Source organism: Mustela erminea, chromosome 1 (genome assembly GCF_009829155.1).
Source record: "Mustela erminea isolate mMusErm1 chromosome 1, mMusErm1.Pri, whole genome shotgun sequence".
In the NCBI taxonomy this organism is placed as follows: Eukaryota; Metazoa; Chordata; class Mammalia; order Carnivora; family Mustelidae; genus Mustela; species Mustela erminea.
In genome coordinates, this window is record NC_045614.1 from 21,125,037 (window position 1) to 21,144,752 (window position 19,716).

Here is a 19,716-nt window from a genome sequence, read left to right on the forward strand (position 1 = left end):
AGGATGGGCGGGAGTTTCCCAGGCAGAAGGGACTCTGGAGTAGGGTGAAGAAGATCATTCCAGGCAGAGGAAGTAGTTTGCGCAAAGGCAGGAAGCATGGGAGGACGTGGCATGTTTGGGGAGCTGCAAATAGTTCCGTGTGGGTGTGTGTGGGGTTGTGGTAGGAGAGGAGGCCGGCAAGGCGGGCTGGGCCAGAGTCTGGATTTGTCCCTCCCTCTGCCACTCAGATGCTCAGTGGACACTTGCTCACCTGGGTTCTGGCCCCTACTGGGGCTTGGGGATGCCAAAAAGAGTGCTAGGTGAGTGTGTGGACAAATCCAGGCACTATTGTATGGACCACTTAAAACAGTGTTGAATGCTGGGCTCGAAAGTTTCATCCTAGAGCAGAATTGGGAGCCATTGAAAAGTTATAAGCAGGGTGGTCACAGGTGTTGTGCTTCTTGGGGATCAAGGAGGATGTTGAGCCTGGGAGGTCCATCCATAAAGGCTGTTGAAGTGATCCCCGAAAAGACCCAGGGACTCAATCCCAGGAGGGCCAGAGATGATCAGTCAGGTGGCTTTCCATCCATTTCTCCATCTAAGTTATATTGAGTGTTTCTTTTGTACATGATAAGTCGCCGGGGTCAGGATCTCCATGACTGGCATTGCAGCAGGTCTCCTGCCTCAAGCCTTGGGTGTGAATGGAGCGGTTGCACCATCTATAGACAAGAGATGGTACTGCATTTGGCTCCAGCGCCTCTGCCAGGGTAGGGTCGGAGGACTGTCAGGCCAGGGATGTGCCTGCTACCAGGTAGAGTTGATGGAGGCAAGAGTTAACAGCGAAACATGTGTCTTTGGTGGGGGGCACCCAGCTACCCTGAAAGACTCCCCAGGAGAGCACTTGAACCTGGAGAATGGGCAGGGAGGAACTACGTGTTGGGAGGTTTGGGTGAATGGGCCAGGGCATGGCTGCGGGCCAGGGGTCACTTATTTGGCCTCTGTTGTACCTGCTAATAAACAACAGCACTTCCAGTACTTGCCGAGCACCGCACCAGGCCGGGCCCTCAGATGAAGTATCTCATTCAATTTGTCAATTCTGCAAGGAGCTTGAGCTCCGAGAAACCAGGGGACTTACCTAGAGTTACATGATCCACTACTCACTCCCAGTCCTGTGTGTCTCAAGAAGTTGTGGTCCTGACCACTGCACCGTATTGCCTGCCAGTAAAGTCCTGGGCTAGACTTAATGACATAGGATTCAAGGGGGCAGCAAGGGGGCCCTAGCTGCGGAGACCTAGCAGTGACCCCCAGGGACTGAATGGAGGTGAGAACCTGGAGTTGGTGCTTAAGTCCCAGGCAAAGTGAGACTCCAAGGACAGAGCTGGGCTGGGTTGAGAAACCCCTAGGGTATTGTTGACAGGGCTTGGCGAGAGGGCAGAAGCAAGAACACATAAAAATGACTTCATGGTGCTGGGAAGGTAGGCCAAAAGAAGCACCTGGAGGTAGAGGGGGTTTGAATTTAAGCATCAGTGGGCCCCAGATAGTGGGAGAAAGGGACCTTCAAGTTGAGGGAAATCCAGGATTGATAGCACACGGTCTCTGATGAGTGTCTTAGATTCAGTATTAGATACCCCTGGGGGTATCAGGGCCTGTTGTAGACTCAGGTGGCAGGAGATGAGACAAAGTGGGGCCCCTTGATGCCAGAGGAGAGGTGAGTGCTGGGCCTTGCAGGTCTGGGGCCAGGCCTAGGAAGTGTTAGAGACTCACATGGAACCCCACCCTCTTTGGGTTTATGGGAGGGAGAGGAGAGGGAGGGCAACTAGGGAGGGGAGCAGAGTGCAGTGACATACAGGTACTGGGAGCCCAGGGAAACTTGAAGGGGAACCAACAGTCTCTGGCTGAGCCAGGAAGAGACTTGGCAAGTGTGGCAGGGCTTGGGATGGGGCATGGGTTGGAGAGGAGGTCTGGGGGCTCTGGTGATGGTGGCTGGCCCAACCTGAAGGACTGGGGAAGAGGATCTCAGTTTTGTCAGCAACCCAGAGTTCAGTGTAGTTCCGCTTCCGGACCAGTGACCCTCCATAGCACAGGGTCTGGCTTATTTGGTAGAGACATAAATGAAGGGATGGATGAATTCTGCAGCAGGATGCCAGATGCTGGGGCCACAGATAAGTTCCAGAAGGAAAATACTGTTCTCCATCATGGTATCTGGGGCTGTGGCATGTTGGAGCTCATGGTTCTGCCACGCCTGAGCTGGCACAAAACCCAGGTAGCAAGAGTTCTGAGAGCCTCCTTCCTTTGCCCAATGCTGACACCCCTGTTCTTCCTCTCCAGGTACCCCCTGAGAAGTGCCGCTGTGCAGTGGGCAGCATTCTGAGTGAGGGTGAGGAGTCTCCCTCCCCTGAGCTCATCCAGCTCTACCAGAAGTTTGGCTTCAATGTGTTCTCCTTCCCAGCACCTAGCCATGTGGTGACAGCCACCTTCCCCTACACCTCCAGCCTGTCCATCTGGCTGGCTACCCGCCGTGTCCATCCTGCCCTGGATGCCTACATCAAGGTGAGAGACAGGCCCAGTGTATGTGTGTGATGGGGGATAGCCAGTCCTTCAGCTGGGAGATAGGGAGGACTGCTCAGTCTGGGAGGAAAAGTTGCCTTCGGGAAGGCAGCACCCCGGAGCCCCCATGGAGCAGGCGCCTGTCGATCTAGGAAGACAGGCAAATGCTGCTGGCATCTATCCCAAATGCCAGAGATTTGTGGGTGCCAGAGCATCTACTAGGAGCATAGGGAGCTTGTTCACAAACGTAGCCTGGTCAGTTCGGCTCTGGCTTGGACCAGAGACATTAGGTCTCAGCCCCTGCTCCAGGCTCAGATGGATGGACAGGTCCACCCTGACCCTTTCCTGCTTGAGGCCCACAGAGCAAGAGCCCTGAGGCTTCCTGTGGGTGGCAGGCCCCAGGTCTTCATGTGTGGTCCTGGGCCTGGCCGCTGGATAGGCTTGTGCACCTGCTCCCTGAGCACAGGGCTGGGGCAGCAGCAGCCCCTATCTCCTTTGGTTCCTAATCTGGTCAGTGGTCTCTGTGTCCACAGAGATTTTTAAAAAATTTTCCCTGTTGCACATCCCTCCTCCTCTAGAACATTTTGTAAACTTGGGTACTTGGGAATGACCCAGTTGGGCTTGAAAGCAATTGTTTATTCATCCATTCAACTTGAGTTTATTGAATGTCTATGTGCCATGTACTGTGATGGACACAGTGTGAAATGTTGGTGTATGAAATACACATTTACAGCAAGTGGTTAGAGACAGGTAATTAGTGTCAGACAAGAGGCACCTGGCTGCCTCAGTTGGTGGAACATGCAACTGCTGATCTGATGTGAGTCCGAGCCCCACACTGGGTGTAGAGATAACTTAAAAATAAAATCTTTTAAAAATATATAAAAATAAAAAAATAAAATAAAATAAAAATATATAAAAATAAAATCTTTTTTTAAAATGTCAGACAAAAATGAGATACATGCTAGAAAAGAATGGTAAGGAAGGGCAGGGCACCAACTTGGATACAGTGGTCAGGGACAGCCTCTCAGAGGACGTAATCTCTCAGGTGGAACCCTGAAAGAGCCCTTGGAGAAGGGGGTAAGAAGATTCCAGGCAGAGCAGAGTGGGAGCAAGATGGTGGGAAGTCACTGCAGTGTTCCAGCCTGGAAAGTAACACGTGATCTGAGCCTCTTAGCCACACATGTACAAGACAGGAGCTCTCATCCTGCCCAGGGTGGGCCTGGATCCCGGATCCATGGGGCCAGTGGAGGTGCTTATACGGCTGTCAGGATTTCCATGTGAATGGTGGTGGCTTGAACTGGGGCAGTGGCTGTAGAGATGCTGAAGAAGTGGAAATTTACCATCTATTTTGAAGGTAGAACTGGTGGACTGATGCATGGATTGGAATGGATCGGACTGTGGAGGGGCTGGGAGGGTAACCAGCTCTGGAGACTGTGTAGTGCGGAGCTGCCTGAGAAGCAAACAGGAGAAGAAAGGAGGAGTTTTAATTTGGTGGATTCAAAGGAATCTGAGGGCTCTCCAGAGCAGCCTGGGGGAGGGTCCTTGGTGATGGAATGGGAGCTCAGACAGATCTTGGTTAAGGAGGCGAAAAATCTGGTGTCAGGGCTGGGGAATGAATAAATGGGTCACCAGCTGTGGCCTTGGTGGTCAAGGACAGGAAGAGAAGAAACAGGACAGCTGTCGCTGTGGTAGGGCAGAGGTACTGGGAGAATAGAGGTGGAGTTCCTTTGTGAGCTGGACGGTGGCAGCCAGAAGGGTGTTGGGGAGGAGGTGCTTGCCTGGGGGTGAGTTGGGCTGGAGGCTGAGGGCAGGGTGACGCAGGAGGTGGGGTCGCTGGCTGGTGGTAAGGGCAGGAAGGCAGACATTGGCGCCTGAGGCCCATTCAGCGTGCGTCCTAAAGGGCCTCAACTGTTTCACCCAAGACAGGTTACTGGGCAGTGTCTCCAGTCCTGTCGCTGCTGTCTTCAACCTCAGGGTTGGAGGAGCCCCCCTGGGAAGAGACTTGCTGGGTTCCAGACCTCAGAACAGGACATGTGGCATGTGGTGTGGTGGCGAGCAACTCAGCCACCAAAGCCTTTTCCTGGCTTCAGGGGTTTATTTTTAGACACCTTTGTCCAAATTTCCCGGCCCCTGACAGCTTCACAAGTTGCCTGGTTTTGACGTCACCTCTTTGATGAAAGCCCTTCCTCCTTCCTCCTCCTCCTCCCGTGGGAGCCTGTCAGCTGTGCTCTGGGCTTGATTCTCCTGGGGTGGGGACTGGAGCAGAGGGCTACCATTCTCTTTCCTGCCTTTGATGAGGAAGCCAGGGTACAAGAGAGCAAGGGGCTTCACCAGAGATGTCCGTCAGGCACACTGCTGTGGGCTTGGCCACCAGCTGGGAGAGTGAGAGAGATGCCAGGTTGCCCATAGCAGAGGCATGGCCCAAGGTGCTCTGATGGTTTCTGGAGGCAGAGGTCATCTCTGCCCCTGTGTTTAGCCTGATCTTGTGTTCTGGGGAGCTTACCACGTGAAACAAAGGGGCTGAGCCTGCAGTGGCTGGGGGGTGGCCCTGTGCCTCTCTCAGCCTGGGAAACAGAGAGAAGAGAACATAAAGCTCTCTCCCACACCTGCCCTCTTCCCCACTAGCCTGGGACCAGAGGAAAGACGCTGCTAATGAGACCGTGGGCTCTTCTGACTCTCCTAGCTCTGACAGCTGGCCGCCTTTAAGTGTGTACGCATGCGCGCGTGTGCGTACCTTTCTTTTTCCTCCACCTCTCTGTCTTCTCTCTGGATCTGAGACTGGGTCTGCTGTGGAGGTGTTTCAAATGGAATGACGGCAGCCATCTGCTTTCTGTCTCAGGAGGCGTGAGGGGTAGGGGGAGGCCAGTAGCCCCGATACCAGAAGGATGGGAGAGGGCTTGGCAGGCTTGGCAGGGGGCAGGGGTGAATGATCTCAGAGCTTTGGGTGGGGGAGGTGGAGAGCATCTGCTGTCCTGGCAGTTGCAGACATGCCTGAGACTGGGGCAGAATTGACCTCATGAGACAGAAAGGTCCTGGGGGTCACTGTAAGGAACCCAAAGAGAAACATTTGTCAGGTTTCTGTGGGGATTCTAGAATGATATATAGATCCCAGCTTTGTAATTTGTATTGCAGCCTCTGACTCTCTGGCCAGCCCTCCCCAGCTTGGCAGCCTGGCCAGCTGAGCTGGAAGGGCTAAAACTCTGCCTTTCTTCACATAAACCACTGGGGGGCTCCAGGCAGAGCCATCTGGGACAGTGTCTGTGTGAGGGGATGCCTGGGTACCATGTGACTATCATTTTATGTGGGAGATGCCCCAGCTTTGTCAGGCTGCTCCACCAGAGTCCAAAGAGGTGGCGTCCTTGGGCAGGAGGAGATCACCCCCTGAGCCCCAGGAAGTGGGGTCTGCTGGCAGCTGCAGGAGGGAACTGAGCTTCCTTGAAATTGTAGGAAATGGGTCCCAGGCTGGTGTCAGCCCAGAGCAATAGGCAAAGGCCCCAGAATTTACTGCAGGGTAGAACCAATCTTAATGAGTGTCCAGGGAAGACTTGGGGCACCTAGAGCAGACCAGGAGAGAGAGAGGTCCGGGGATCCCTTGTGCGTGAGAGGCCCCCGAGCTCAGTTCCTGCCCCACAGCTCTCTATAGCAGTTGGCGGGGAGGTCATTGAGAGTGTTAACCTGCCCAGCCAAGACCCCATCCCCGACTTCCTCTCAACAGGATCCCTAATCTTCATAAATCCCCTGCCCCAGGGTCTCTGCTTTCCAGGAGTTCTCAGGGGAGGGTCCTTGTGGTGGTTGGATATCTTCTCCTGAGTTTAGGGAGACACAGGACATTGCCCATGTGGAAGCTGGTTAGCTGGGAAGGGCGGGCAGTTGGGGTAAGACATTGGCTCTTCCTCCGCAGAATGGTAGAGAAGCTGGGGAAGTAGGGTCTGGGTGGATATAGTGAGCTGGTTGGTTTGGGGCAGTCTTGATGGTAAAGTTCTGGGACAGCTGGGATGGTGAGGTTGTCTCACTAGGGGGTTTAAAATGGGCAAGAGTCCTAGCTCAGAGTTCTCAGACCTCTCTGGGGCAGGAGCCTAGGGCTGTGCTAAGGGGTCTCCGTGGCTTGGCTGCCAGGTGATAGGGCTTGCACTTGTACCGGTGCTTGCTTCAGCTGGAGTAGCTCTGGCTCACAAGGTCGTGAGCTTTTTGGAGGAGGACATCTGGAATTTAAGTGGTTTGAAATCTCTGTCCTCAGAGATACACAGCTGGACAGACGCCCCTCCACGCCTGGCCCGCTGCACTTCTGTTGCGGGTCTTGAGGACACTGTGGCAGCTGCAGTGTGAGCGGAGCCAGGGGGCAGCAGGGCTCATCCCGTGTGCAGGCAGGGCCAGGGCCCCCAGGAGAAGCCGTTGTTTCTGGGGAGCATGACTGACTGGGAGTTGGACCTGAGGGGAGCCCTGCAGTTCTCCCTGGGCTGGTGGTGACTGAACTCTTGAGTGGTGGGTGACCGGATGGTGTTGTCACAGGGCAGCCAGCTGGGAACTAAGGAGTAGGGGCCTCAGCAAGGCGCTGCGGGAGTGAGTCAGCCTCTTGAGCTGGGGAGTCTGTTGCTTCCTCCCAGCAGCATGGTCAGAGCCTGGGGTCCTGTCCAGTGGCTCAGAATCTTCTGTATGTGCTTCCCCTTAACCTGCCTGGGTAACTTTGAGGGAGTCAGTGGGGGGCGGATTTGAGCCCACTCTGGGGCTAGAACCCCAGTGGGGAGCAACATGACCCTCGCAGTGGGAATCCAGGTGAGGACGCCCCAGTGGGCTGTGAAATCTGGGGTCATCTCTCCCTCCATGCCCATTACCCTTGCTGAGCGAAGAGGGAGAGTTCAGAACTTTATTTTTCATAAGGAAGCACCCCCCTGGCAGGATGTCAGCTCAGTTGCTGACCCAACAGTTACTTACTGAGCCCCCCTTTTTTTTTAATTTATTTTATTTATTTTTTTATTTTTAAAGATTTTATTTATTTATTTGACAGAGAGAAATCACAAGTAGATGGAGAGGCAGGCAGAGAGAGAGAGAGGGAAGCAGGCTCCCTGCTGAGCAGAGAGCCCGATGCGGGCCTTGATCCCAGGACCCTGAGATCATGACCTGAGCCGAAGGCAGCGGCTTAACCCACTGAGCCACCCAGGCGCCCAACTGAGCCCTTTTTTATGCAGCATTGTTCAGGGGATGGGGGAAGCAGCTAGAAGGCAATCACGGGGTCATAATCAAAGCCTACGTTCCAATCATTGTAACAAATGGGGAGATGGAGGTCTGGGGAGGGGAGGTTACCCAAGGTCAGTGGATGAAGCAGTGGCTGAGTCCAGACTGGGTGGCCTGGGCTGAGGCCACTACTTGCTTTTTGACACTTTGGCCGGTCCATGAGTGGGGCTGGGCCCAAGAGGTCCAGGACCTGTCATGAACTTGGGATACACTTGTGATGGTCCCCAGGTTGGGCCTGGGATGGTAGTACAGTGGACCAATATCTAAGTGTGACCCTCTGTCTATAGGCCTGGTGGGCGTAGTCAGGGCTGAAGCTGCTGTTCTCGGAGTCAGCTTAGGGAGCCAGAAGCGAAGGGCAGGAAGGACCTGGCTGTCGTTCGCCCAGCAGGCGCCCATTAAGGGAGACCTTGGCGGTTGCTCTGGGCACAGGAAGCAGCTGTTGCAGGTGCCTTACTGGAACTCCAGGGCCAGCTCACTTGCCAGTGCTGCCCCCTGCTAATTGGCCTGTCCCAGCTTAGTGAGGAGAGTACTCTCAGCAGTGCCAGGCCCTGGGGCTGAGTGATGGGCCTCCAGAATTCTTTCCTCGCCCATTTCCCCCCGCCACAGAAGTTAGCCGTGCCCAGGGAGAGTGGGGTTGGAGGGAATGGATTCACCAGGGAAAGCAAAGCCACCTTTGGAAGATGGTGGTGGCATTTGGGCTCGGCCTTGAAGGAAGGGTAGCATTCTCCAGGTGAAAAGGCAGGTCAGGCAGAGTCACAGATTTGGGTGTGGTTTTTGGGTACCTTGTGGTACCACATCCACTGATGGTGGCTGAGCAATTGAATGACTGCTTCCAGGCTGGGCTTTGGAATAGGACTTTAGCATAAGGAGATGGGGAGGGAGAGCTGGAGGCCATGGAGCTGAGGCTCAGAATGACTCTCTACTCCCAGATGCTCTCAAGCCAAGAGAAGCCCCCCATCTTATCAGGGCTTGGCTTCCCTTACTCCCCTTAGGGGGCTGCCCCTGGATGCTGAGGTGGGGGAGTACCTACAGGAGGCCAGGTCTCTCACTGCCAGCCTAGGCCCTGCAACCTGTTCCTCAGTCTCTCTGACTTCACCTCTCCCCACTCCCCTACCTCAGGACTAAAAACACAAAGCCAGCCTTTGCTGGGGCGGGCGTGGGAGCCACCACTCTTGAAATACCAGCTCAGATGTGGTAGCTTGGCAGCCCTGCAGGACCCTGGGGGCTGAGGCTTGCCTGGATGGTACTGTGGGGTGGGGCTGTCACGGATCCCGAGGGAGCCTTCTTCCCCAGGCAGATGGGAATTCCGAGGAAGGATTTTGTTGCTTTTCTCTGGGAAGCTTGGGATTCCAGGAACAAGGGAAGGGGGAGAGATTTTGAGGAGGGGTCTTTCCCTCCAGAGCAGAAAAACGCTGCGCTTTAGCAGAGGCGTCAGATCAGGAGAGGTTAGCTGTCGGGTTATACCAACAGGACACCTAAAGCTCCAGGAGTTGAGCTTTCCCCGGGGTAGGGTGGGGGGGTGCTAAAGCAGAGGGCAGAAATCAGAGGTACCAGCTGCAGATGAGAAATTCAGGGCCGCCTTCTCCTCATCTACCTCCTCTCCTTCACCCTCTCCTCTCCATCCTTCTTTGCCCACCTGTCCTTCCCCTCTGGCACTTCCTGATGCCTCTGGCTCCCAGGTGCTAGGCTTCATGGTTCCATCTGCACTGAGCAGCGTTCCTGCTGTTGGATAATCAATCAGTAGCATTCTCGGCGGCCTGTGAACGGGACGGGGCTCAAGGTCCTTGACTGCACAGATGCTGCAGAGAATGGCTGGGTCTTGGAGAGGGGTGGGCTGTGGAGCCTGCCATGGTAGCAGCAGCGTCTGGGAGTCTGTGGCTCCCCTCCCAGATCTGGAAGGGAGAGTGGGGGATCCCAGGCCTGAGCCCCCCAAGTCTCCCAGAGGGTACTCACCCTCAGTCTCCCTGTCCCTGGGTCCTGCTCCACAAGGGTCCAAGAAATCCAGAGTGGGACTGAGCTAGGGTTGGGCCCTAGCGAAGGGAAAGACTGGGCTTGGTGCGAGGTCGGGGGCTTCCGGGTCCAGATAGATACTAGGGTGCTTAAGGGCCTGGGTCCCCTGCGTCTGCTTAGAGGGAATCACCCCCGCCCTGCTCCTCAGTGCCCCAGCCCACCCTGGTCTGATGGCTGCTGAGGCCCCCTTTTGAGCTGCCCAGGAAGCCAGGGCCTGGGTGCACAGGAATACGAGCAGAGGTGTAAATTGCATGGCAAGCTGTCAGCTCTGAGGTGAAAATGAAAAGTCTTGAGGCAGTGGTGCCAACAGGCACAGCGCCCTGCTTCCCCAGCCCATTCTCCCTCACACCTTCCCCTTTTTGCCGTCTTCCCCAGCCTCCTGCCCAGGCCTGGCTCCTCTGCCGTCCCCTCCCCTGCCATGGAGTGGGGGCCCTCCACATAGACCTGACCCCAAGAGGGCCCTCATCTGTTGCTTCTCTTACATTTTCTAACTGGCTTACTGGTGCACAGAAAACTGGGCTGCACTTGTTTGTTAATTTTGCGATCTTAACACTTGTGGTAATTTCTCCAATTGAATCCTTTTGGGTTTTTCAAGTATATAATTATCTTATCTTTCAGTGATGGTGTTTTTATTCACCTTTTCCAGTTTCTCACTTCTTTTGGGATCATCTGTTCCAATCTCTTTATTTTACAGTTGGGAATATTGAAACCCAAGGAGAAGCTACCTATTTGTCAGCGGCGAGGCTCTGGACTCCTGCCCGAGCTCTCTCTGCCACTTCTGCTCCCTCACTTCCCTCCGCGGCAGCCCCATCTCTCTCCTTGTCTTCTTTGCCCATCATTTTCGTAGCTCCGGGCCCTCCTACCAGGAGGAGGGTGCTCACCAGCCCTTCTGCAGGCTCTCCCTGCTGGCACGGCAAGGCCCCCAGAGCCGTCTCCTGCTGTCACCTCCCACCCCACAGACAGGTTTAGGTTCTGGGCCAGAGGCTGTCTGGAGGCCCAGTGGGGATGAGAGGCAGCCAGGGAGAGGGAAGTTGACGGAAGTTCCTGGGCAGAATAATAACAGTGTGCCACATCCTAGCTGCAGTGGTGCCTGCTGTGCCTCCCCCATCACTTTGCACGTGCGATGCAGACCAGTTGCCTGAGGGGCCTCCAGGGTCCGAGCCCCCACTTGCAGGGAGCGCTGTGTGCGGGCGGGTGCACGTTGGTATGTGTGTAATTAAAAATGAGCACGCCTCGCTTCACCCAGTGAGGACACGCCACCACCTCGGGTAGGATGCAACAGCTGTTTGCGGGCTGTGTGGCAGCCCAGCTGTCCAGCCTGCAGTGGAGGGATGGCTAGGACCGGGCAGCCCAGGGTGAGCAGGGAGGCCCAGGGCCTTTCATGCCAGGAGGCAGGAGGTTAAGGGGCCATGATTACATAGAAAGGACAGAGAAGAACTCCTCTTTTTCCGGGGCTTAAGTGGAGTTGGGGGATGTAAGATCCAGTCCTTGGCCTGCTCCCATTGCCTCATCCTTTTGGGGATTGGAGGCCACCTGGCTCCGTGCAGACCCAGCCTCTGGGCAGCCTGGGAATACTTTCCACCTGGACCTGAACTTTTCTGCTCCACAGCCCCTCCCCACCCTTCACCAAAGCCAGGGCATGGGTTGCTTCGTTCCCAGAAGGGAGTAGTTAAGGTCTTCTCTCTCCACCCTCCTCCCTTCCCCTGATGTAGTATGAACTCCCCGGGGCAGCACTGTGGGTGTTGTGGGGAAACCTTAGCCATCTGAGCCTCTGCAGGAGCTCTGAGCTGGGTGGGCCAAATCTGTGCCCCCCACCCAGGAATGAGTCCAGCCTGAGGTGCGAACAGAATGTGTGGTGTGTTCCCCAGATAGCTGAGGCAGCGGCACCACGGTGGCCTTTGTGTGCCGCTCATTCCCTTGTCTGCCCGCACCCCTGGCAGTGGAGGGGTAAGCCCCTGTCAGTGCAGCAGGGGTATTGGGGGAGGTGCTGCAGACTGAGGTCCCCTGGAAATCCCTGCATTGTGGATGGTGTTCCAAGTCCCCATCTTGTTTCTGCTGTGGAGAGCAAAACTTGGAGATGTGTCTGAGGGATTAGAGCTCCTGTATCCCACTTCTAGCAGTCACTGCTGGCACCGTAGCACGGTGACTTCTTCCTGTTAGGTGGGGAGCATTGTGGATTTCTGCATCTCTCCTTCCTTGGAGAGAGACCCTGTGGTCCCCTTGATTCTGTGCAAGAGTGAGTTGCTCTGGGTTGTGGCTTCATTAGATGGCCAGTAGCTTCAGTGGCCAGAGCAGGCTCCCCATCCTGGTTATGCTTCCTGGAGCGTCTGGCTGTCTGGCCTGTGGGAGGGGATATCCCCGGGGCTGGAAGGATGCCAGGCCCATCCACACCCCTTTCCCCAGCAGTACCAGCCCAGCGTGGCATTGACTTGGTGTCCTTGGCCCTTGGCAGTCTGTTCTCCAAGGGCTCCCTGGGGCTAGCTGAGGGAGAAGCAGCTGGTCTTGCCTTCCTCCAATGATTTTCCAATATTTATCAGCTCATCGACATGAGGCACAGGCCACAGCTCCTGCTGTGTACCGAGGACCTGAGAACTGGCCCATGGTTGCCCTCTCTTCGCTTAGAGTCTGTACCTGGCTGGGAGGGAAAGGTCTTGTCCTATGCCTTGTCACTTAGGGACAGGGCTTATGGCTAGTCTTGTCCCTCTGCCCCTGCCCCAGTTCCAGCTGGGCTCATTATTGCTCTGGGGCAGAACAGGGATGGTTGGGGGGCGATCTTGAGGAGAGGCTGCACAGACAGCTATAAACCCCTTTCTTGCCTGTGGGCCTAAGTTGGAGGTTTGCACTTCTGCCTTCTTCCTGCTCCTCTCCTTTGCCCCTGAGTCTGAATTTTGACAGGACCCGGCATGTGTTAAAATGATTCGAGGCTAAGCTGTCAATGAGATTTTTAATTAGCTCCATGCCTCCCTCCACTGGGGAGGGCCTGGGCCCCCAGGTGGTAGGGGTAGGACGAGGCTGGGTTTGGGTGGGAGGCTGCTTCTGCAGGGGCCTGGGGGCAGGCTTGGGCAGCTGGCACTCCCTGTGTGGGATGCTGCAAGGAGGGAGAGCTAGGCAGGGAAGGAAGGGCTGTGTAGCCAGGCCAGTTTTCTCTCTCTCCTCTGTCTCCCCTGTTCCTCTGTTCTCCCCAATGGCTTTGAGATGAAGGCGACGGCAAGGATGGAGGATGCAGTTTCCATGGTAACGGGGCTGTCCACAGCCAGGCAACTTCAGAGCCGGGCTCTCCGGAGGGGGCAGCTGTGCAGAGCAGTGACAGAGCTGCCTCCCGCCTGCCAATGAGGGGGCTGGCAGAGCAGGTGGTAAGGGTGGTTGCCTGGTCCTGCCCACCCTGATGCCCAGCCTAGAGGAGAGAGGGAAAAGAGGACTACTCCCTCCTATTATCCCTGTTACTTCCAGAAGGGAAGCTTTAGGGAGGTGGCTTGACTGTTGATAAGGGTTGGGGTAGGGTTCCACTATCCCTGGAATTTCTTGGTGGTCACAGGTTCTGCTTCCTGGGAGCATCCCCAAAGCCAAATGTCTACGGCCCTTGAGAGACAGGCTACCAGGTTGATGACCACTTAGCAAATTTCCTCTGGACTGTTAAATGCCCAGAGAGGGCATGGGCATGTTGATGAAAGCCATGCCCTGATTAGGTTTGGGGGTATTTTTCTACCCTCTAGCTACTGGGGAAGGGCATGTACCTTCTCCCGGGAACCCCCTGACCCTGGGCTTGGTGACATGGCTCAGTTCACTGAGTGGAGCTCAGGTTTCGCAGATGCTCACTCCCAGGTGCTGGCAGTAGGGAAGCTCCAGAGCCTGGTAGCTCCTGCTTCCTGACATTGTGTTCTTGTTCAGCCTCCCGAGGACCAGGGACGGGTGAGTGTGTGGGCAGCTGGAGAAGCAGAGACAGCTGTCAATGTGTGCAGAGATGGGAGGAGCTGGGCACGTGGATTTGTGAGGTGGGATGAAGAACACCCAGGTTGGCAAAAAAAAAAAAAAACCAAAAACAACAAAAAAAACACAACTGGCCTCAAAGTATTAAAAATAGGGGCACCTGGGTGGCTCAATGGGTTGGGCCTCTGCCTTCGGCTCAGGTCATGATCTCAGGGTCCTGGGATCGAGCCCTGCATCAGGCTCTCTGCTCAGCGGAGAGCCTGCCCCCCCGCCACCGCCTCTCTGACTACTTGTGATCTCTCTATCAAATAAGTAAATAAAATCTTTTTTTAAAAAGTATTAAAAATAATGACTTTCCTTCACTGATCCTGGGATGTCAGGGTTGGGGTGTCCCTCTCTGTGTTTGAGCACATTGAGACTTTGGGTGCAGGGCCTTGCTTGGGTTACCCATGTGGTCAGGCTAGCTGAGCTGCAACCAGACTTTGGGCAGGCCACCCACCTCCCTTGTGGGCTCCTAGACATACCCTGTCCCCCAGTGGCTGCTGAACACCCTGACTCATAAACCTTCAGGCTCACCTTTCTTCTTGTCTTTGCTGGGGGGTTCATTTTATACCCTTCTCTGCTTTAATTGGAAGGGGTCCTCAGCTCTAATGTTGGGCAGGCAGGTGGACAAGTGGAGTCCTAGAGTGGCTTCTCCCTACCAGGTGCTAAGTCTTTCATTACTGCTAAGTGGAAGGCTCATTTCCGAGCTCGTGGTGAGCGCTGGGCGGGTGCTATAAATAGTTGTGTTGTGAAGGTTGGCGGCTGAGCAGCGACAGGGCAGGGGCCTCACAGTCATCCTAGTGGATAATTGAGCTCCATTGCGGGAAAGGGGGGCAGGCCGGGGAGCAGCATGCTCTTGACCCCTGTCCTGATTGTTCCTGCCTGCCTTGGTGCAGCTCTGGCATGTGTCTGTGTGCCATTCCATACACACTGGCAGAGGGACACCTCAGGCTCTGTGGCCAGGCAGAGGGGAGTGCCTGTCTCAGGACTCAGGGCCCTATAAACTGGTACTTCAGCCAGATGGGTAATGTCCAGTGCTAGTTCTGCTTGTCCTGCCTACCCCTCTAGCCTAGGATCTGCCTCTTCCTCCTTGGCCGAAAGTCTGGGCAGGTGCCAGAGGGCAGGGAACCAAGCACATGTGATAGTCTTGGAGGTTGGCTTAGACTTGAACTAGGAGAAAATGGGAGTGAAAGAAGGGTTTCGCTGGCCTGGAGCCCCTGTCCATGGTCCGTCAGTAATATGTCTGTGAGGGCAGGGGCCGGAGGCCTGAGGGTCAGGGGCCCTGACCTTTCCTGAGATATTGGGGTCAGTCAACATTGTCCAGGGTGGGGAGGAGGTCACAGCCAGGGGATGCTGAGATGGGAAGTCTAGCAGGTCAGAACTTGGCTTGGCTGGGCTTGGGTGCCTGGGGCCATAGTCCCTGGAGTCCTTGTCCCTGGGCTAGTCGGAAGCTAAGCATCATGGCTACTTGAGACTAGTGCTTTCTGGAACAGCCTTTTGGTCAGACGTATGGATAGGTTGGTTTAGTGGTGCCATGGGCAGTGCCAGGCCCCTGGATTCAAGTAGCACTTGTCCCAGGGTGTTGTCCCAAGGACTTCTGGGTTCTTAGATCATTGCCTCCTGGAGTTTGGGGCCCTGCCCTTAGGGTGCTCTGTGTGTGCCTCCCTCAGCAGGGGTTTGGTACTTGGGGAAGATTGAGGCAAGAGGCAGAGCCAGCCCTCTGGGAGGGAGTGAACAATAGATAGTTCCTAGGGCCTTTGAGGGGTGAGTGGGTCAGAAGACCTGTAGGGTTCATTTCACCTTCTGCCACTTTCTGACAAGGAGCGGAAGCTGTGTGCCCACCCTCGGCTGGAGATCTACCAGCAAGACCAGATCTATTTCATGTGCCCACTGGCACGGCAGGGAGACTTCTATGTGCCTGAGGTGAAGGAGACAGAGCGGAAAAGCCGGGGGCCTGCGGAGGCCAGTGACACCCAGATGGATGGCACAGGTATGGAGGGTGGGGCCCTGCGTGGAGCCTGTCCACTGTGGGTGTCCAGACTAAGCCTGGCAGAGGTGGAGGAAGGAGACCTGCCCACCTCACAACCCACATGAGAATTGCCTATTTCTGGATACGTGGATCCATGCAGATTGGGTTCACACATGTTAGCCCTGGCAGTACCGATACAAAGACCCTGCAGATGCAACGAGAAGTACCTTTGGAAACAGGTGCTCCTGGGACCCCAGGGGATGGGGCTATTCAGGAAAGGCATCACTTGGGTGGGGCTCATCAGAAAATAAGATTGGCCCTGGATCTGGAAGGTAGAGAGGAGAGAACAGGGTGTTCCCAGTACAGAGCCCTACCCAGAGGCAGCTGCTTCCTCCCTGCTGAAGAACAACCAGAGAGTGTGCCGAAGGGTGCCAGGAGATCAGCCCCTTGCCCCTTCCACCAGAGCTAGCCTTCGTCCTCCAGGTCCAGGCCAGCTGGTAATTTGCTGGCTTTCAGCCCACCTCCCTGCCAGGCTGTCCCCAGGAGCAAGAGGGCCTGCTAGTAACATCCCAGGGGGCCCAGCCCTAGTCCGTGGTGATGGAGGCCCATCACCTGTGGGAGTGGCACACCCCCCCAGTGGATAGCTGGGAGGAGAGCGGCTATCCCTCCTTCTTTGGGAGACTTCCTCTGTCCAGCCAATCTTCAATAACCAAGGTCATCCTAGAAAGGCATATGTTGTGGCGGGGGGTAAGGGTACTGAGAGGCAGTCACCACTCCCTAGAGGCCGTGTCCAACACAGTTAACTTCATCTGCTGTTTAATTACCTCCGTGGGGCACTGTTCCCACCCGCCTGGTAATGCCCGGCAGACATTCTTCAGTTGCGCCTACTGTGAGCACAAGACATGGCACAAGGTCAGCAGGCCCAGGCAGTCTCTAGGGCAGGAAGGGGGAGTGTCTTGACCTTCTTTCGACCTCCCTCTGCTGTCTACACTCCCGTCCTCAGCCACCCCCCCCCAGCTTTCTCCCAAACACTGCCTGCCAGGGGTATTGAAGAACTGCTTGGCACCCGCTACAGCTGGCTGCAGCGTAGCTCCCACGCCCCCAGTGCCTTGGCCTGTCTTCCCCACTAGCCTGCCCACCCACTCCCTGCTGGGCAGGGGGGTCGTGGAGTCTGCCCACCTCTGACAGCATCTGCCCTGACACCCAGGGCGGACTCTGAGTATGTGCCTGCCAGGTGCATGCCATTTGCACAGCAGTGTGTGCGGGGTGCCTGGCTGCCCAGGGCTTGGCCTGCCCCTGACTGCCTCCCCACTGGGGCCCCCGCTTGGGCTAGGAGGTGAAAGGGGGTGATTAGCTGCCTTATGCCTGTTATTACATTGATGTATTATTTAGCTCCAGAGAGGCAATGAATATTTGATCTCCTTGCACTGGCTGTGGGCAGTGGGGGAGGGAGGGACAGGGGTGAAGGTGGCAGCTTCATTCTCTGCCCCGGCAGCCCTAGAGACATAGGTTCTGCTCTTCCTTGCCTGGCCTTTTCTGTCCTGGGAGAGGGGCCTAAGACTCTGGAAGTTCTTCTGGTGCAGACCATGGTGGGGCTGGAGGGATGCCACTTCCTTGCCTTGGACTCATTTGCCAGAAGTGTCCACATGTCCCCCCAGGGGCTGGCCTCATCTGAGCATCCTGGGCCCCAACCTAAAGGGCCACCCCTGGACTCCATCCTCTGACCGTTCCTAGCCCAGGAGCTGGGACAGGGAGGAGTCAGCCTCCTGGCAAGCAGGCACGTTCCCATACCAGGTCCCACGAGAGCCATTGGGTAGGTGGGCTGGTGGAACATGACAGTTTAATGGGGCCTGGGAGCCCCATTTCATTTGCTTCTTTCAGGCCTGCAGCCTCTGGAGCACTGATTATCCCCACTGAAGGAGTGAATAAGGGGCTGGAGTCATGCCCTAAAGTTAGAAGGAACCACCCATAACTCAGGATATAGCCCAAGCTCACTCTTAGCTGCCTCTATTCTGGGAACCATGACTGGGGCCCCAGCAAGAAGAGGGCCCTGGGCCAGTAGGCTAGCACTTCCAGAGCCTACCTCACCTCTGCCAGTAGGCCCAAGGGATATCTTCTTAGGGCCAAGGGAACTGAAGGAGCAGACCCCCAAATCCCCCCACCCTTATTTTAGTCCCCATCTGAGGCACAGTGGAAGTTCCAGGTCAAGTCCAAAAGCCAAGCAGTTCCCAGCTGCTCCTGGCTCAGGCTTGCATCACCATGGAGACAGGATCTGGGGAAATTGGCCCACCCCTCACCTCTGTGATGTTTGACAGCTGCCCCTCTCCCTCTCACACAGAAGGGGGTGCATATCAGCCTTCTCTCAATCTGGATTCCTACACAGGGGGCCTGAGCTCTTTGTCCCTTCCTTTCCCTACCCCCCTACCCCAACTGTTGTTAGTACCTCTGATCTGTGGACTTGAGTTGAGGCGTTGCTCCTGAACAGGGCAAATGAAGTGTCTTCTTGCCTGGAGGATGTGTTAGGGGTGGGAGGAACATACTGGGAGGGATATGGACCCTCAGCCCTGTCTCAGGGCTCTCCAGCTGCCAGCACAGTGCTCTCATGGTCACCTTCTGCTGCTTTGTGGCTCAGGAACCACCAGTAATGGTTGGGGATAATTAAGGCTCCTCTCGGGTGGCCCATCCATAGGGGACGAAAGCCCTTAAAATGCTTTATCCTGGTATCCCCCTTCCTTGCAATTGGTTTCTCTGGACTTCTCTATCCCACTTCTCTCTGCCCTAGTTGCCTCCTCAAACTAGGGCTCATTGGGGCCAGAGGCTGAGGCCAGCTGCCTTCCTGGATGTGGCTGTTCCTTGGGGAGCCCTGCATGGGGGAGGGGGCAAGAGAGTAGGCCTTCTGGTCCATTCTCCCATCCTCATGCCTTATGGGCACGCTAGCCTTGGACAGACCTTTCTCCAAGCCTGAAATGGGATGTGGAGGAGGGGACATTACTTGAATCTCTTTGTTCTACCCTTAGCTCTCCACCTCAGGGCTGAGTGGTCCTTAATGGACTCTTGGGGGGTTGGGGGGGCAGCAGGCTTTGTGGGAGCACAGGGAGTTGTGAGGCTAATTCAAGGGGAGGGAGAGGAGTGCACAGCAGGCTGTCCTCTCTCCCTCCATCCCTCCCTTTGCCCTGTCAGTGCAGCTCTGGCCAGGGCAGAGGGCAGAGGGCAGCTGGAATGAGCCTCTTGAGGTAGGGCCCACTTTATTACTCATGAGCACACTGTGCATGCTGGTTCCCGAGCAAGTGGAGGTTGTCTGTCCTCTCCCCGGAGGAGGGGATGGGGGTCCTAGCTAACGTGTGCTCCCTCTTCTTGGCTCAGGAGCTGATACGACGAGTGACACAAGTTCTGTGAGCCTGGAGGTGGGTCCTGGCAGCCGGGAGACTTCAGCTGCCACACTGTCCCCTGGGGTGAGCAGCCGTGGCTGGGACGACGGTGACACCCGCAGTGAGCACAGCTATAGCGAGTCAGGCGCCAGTGGCTCATCCTTTGAGGAGCTGGACCTGGAAGGCGAGGGACCCCTGGGAGAGCCAAGGCTGAGCCCTGAGGCTGAGCCCCTGGGGACTTCCAAGTGGCCACGGGAACCTAGTACTCCTGAGAAGGGTGAGGAGTAACCCTAGGCCTGCATCCTCCTGGGGTGCATTTGCTAAGGAACTGAGCAGACTCTCCGGCCCTCTTCCTCTTTCACCTCTCAGGCCCAGGCTGGGGCCAGGGGTCCCAGGGGGGACCTGATTTCCACTGCCCCAGGCTCTCGCTAAGCCTTCTTACCGCCCTCTCGGCTCCCAGGGCTAAAGGAGCCAAGGACTGTGTTCTGCACCCAGACCCCGGGGCTCCTGCCCCTCTGACGTGTTTTTTCAGATTCACTTTAGAGCTTCCAGGACTCAGAATAAAGCAGATGGTTTTCTCGTTTCCCCTGGACCTGGGCTGTGCATTTGTGTGTGTGTGTATGTTCACCTTGAGGAGCCCTG

General features: G+C 56.0%; 1 protein-coding gene across 6 annotated transcripts in view; it reads left to right on the forward strand.

The window, feature by feature from the left end:
* The window catches only part of TEX264 (testis expressed 264, ER-phagy receptor), a 30,593-nt gene extending 10,936 nt beyond the window's left edge, over positions 1–19,657 (forward strand). For 5 of the 6 annotated variants that reach the window (XM_032321156.1, XM_032321163.1, XM_032321137.1 and 2 more), the window contains exons 4-6: positions 2,308–2,529; positions 15,559–15,748; positions 15,787–19,063. In XM_032321156.1, coding sequence (XP_032177047.1) covers positions 2,308–2,529; positions 15,559–15,748; positions 15,787–16,175 — 801 coding nt within the window. In that variant the 3' untranslated portion in view covers positions 16,176–19,063. The other variant, XM_032321171.1, reaches the window with a different exon arrangement.
* Positions 19,658–19,716: the final 59 nt, after the last annotated feature.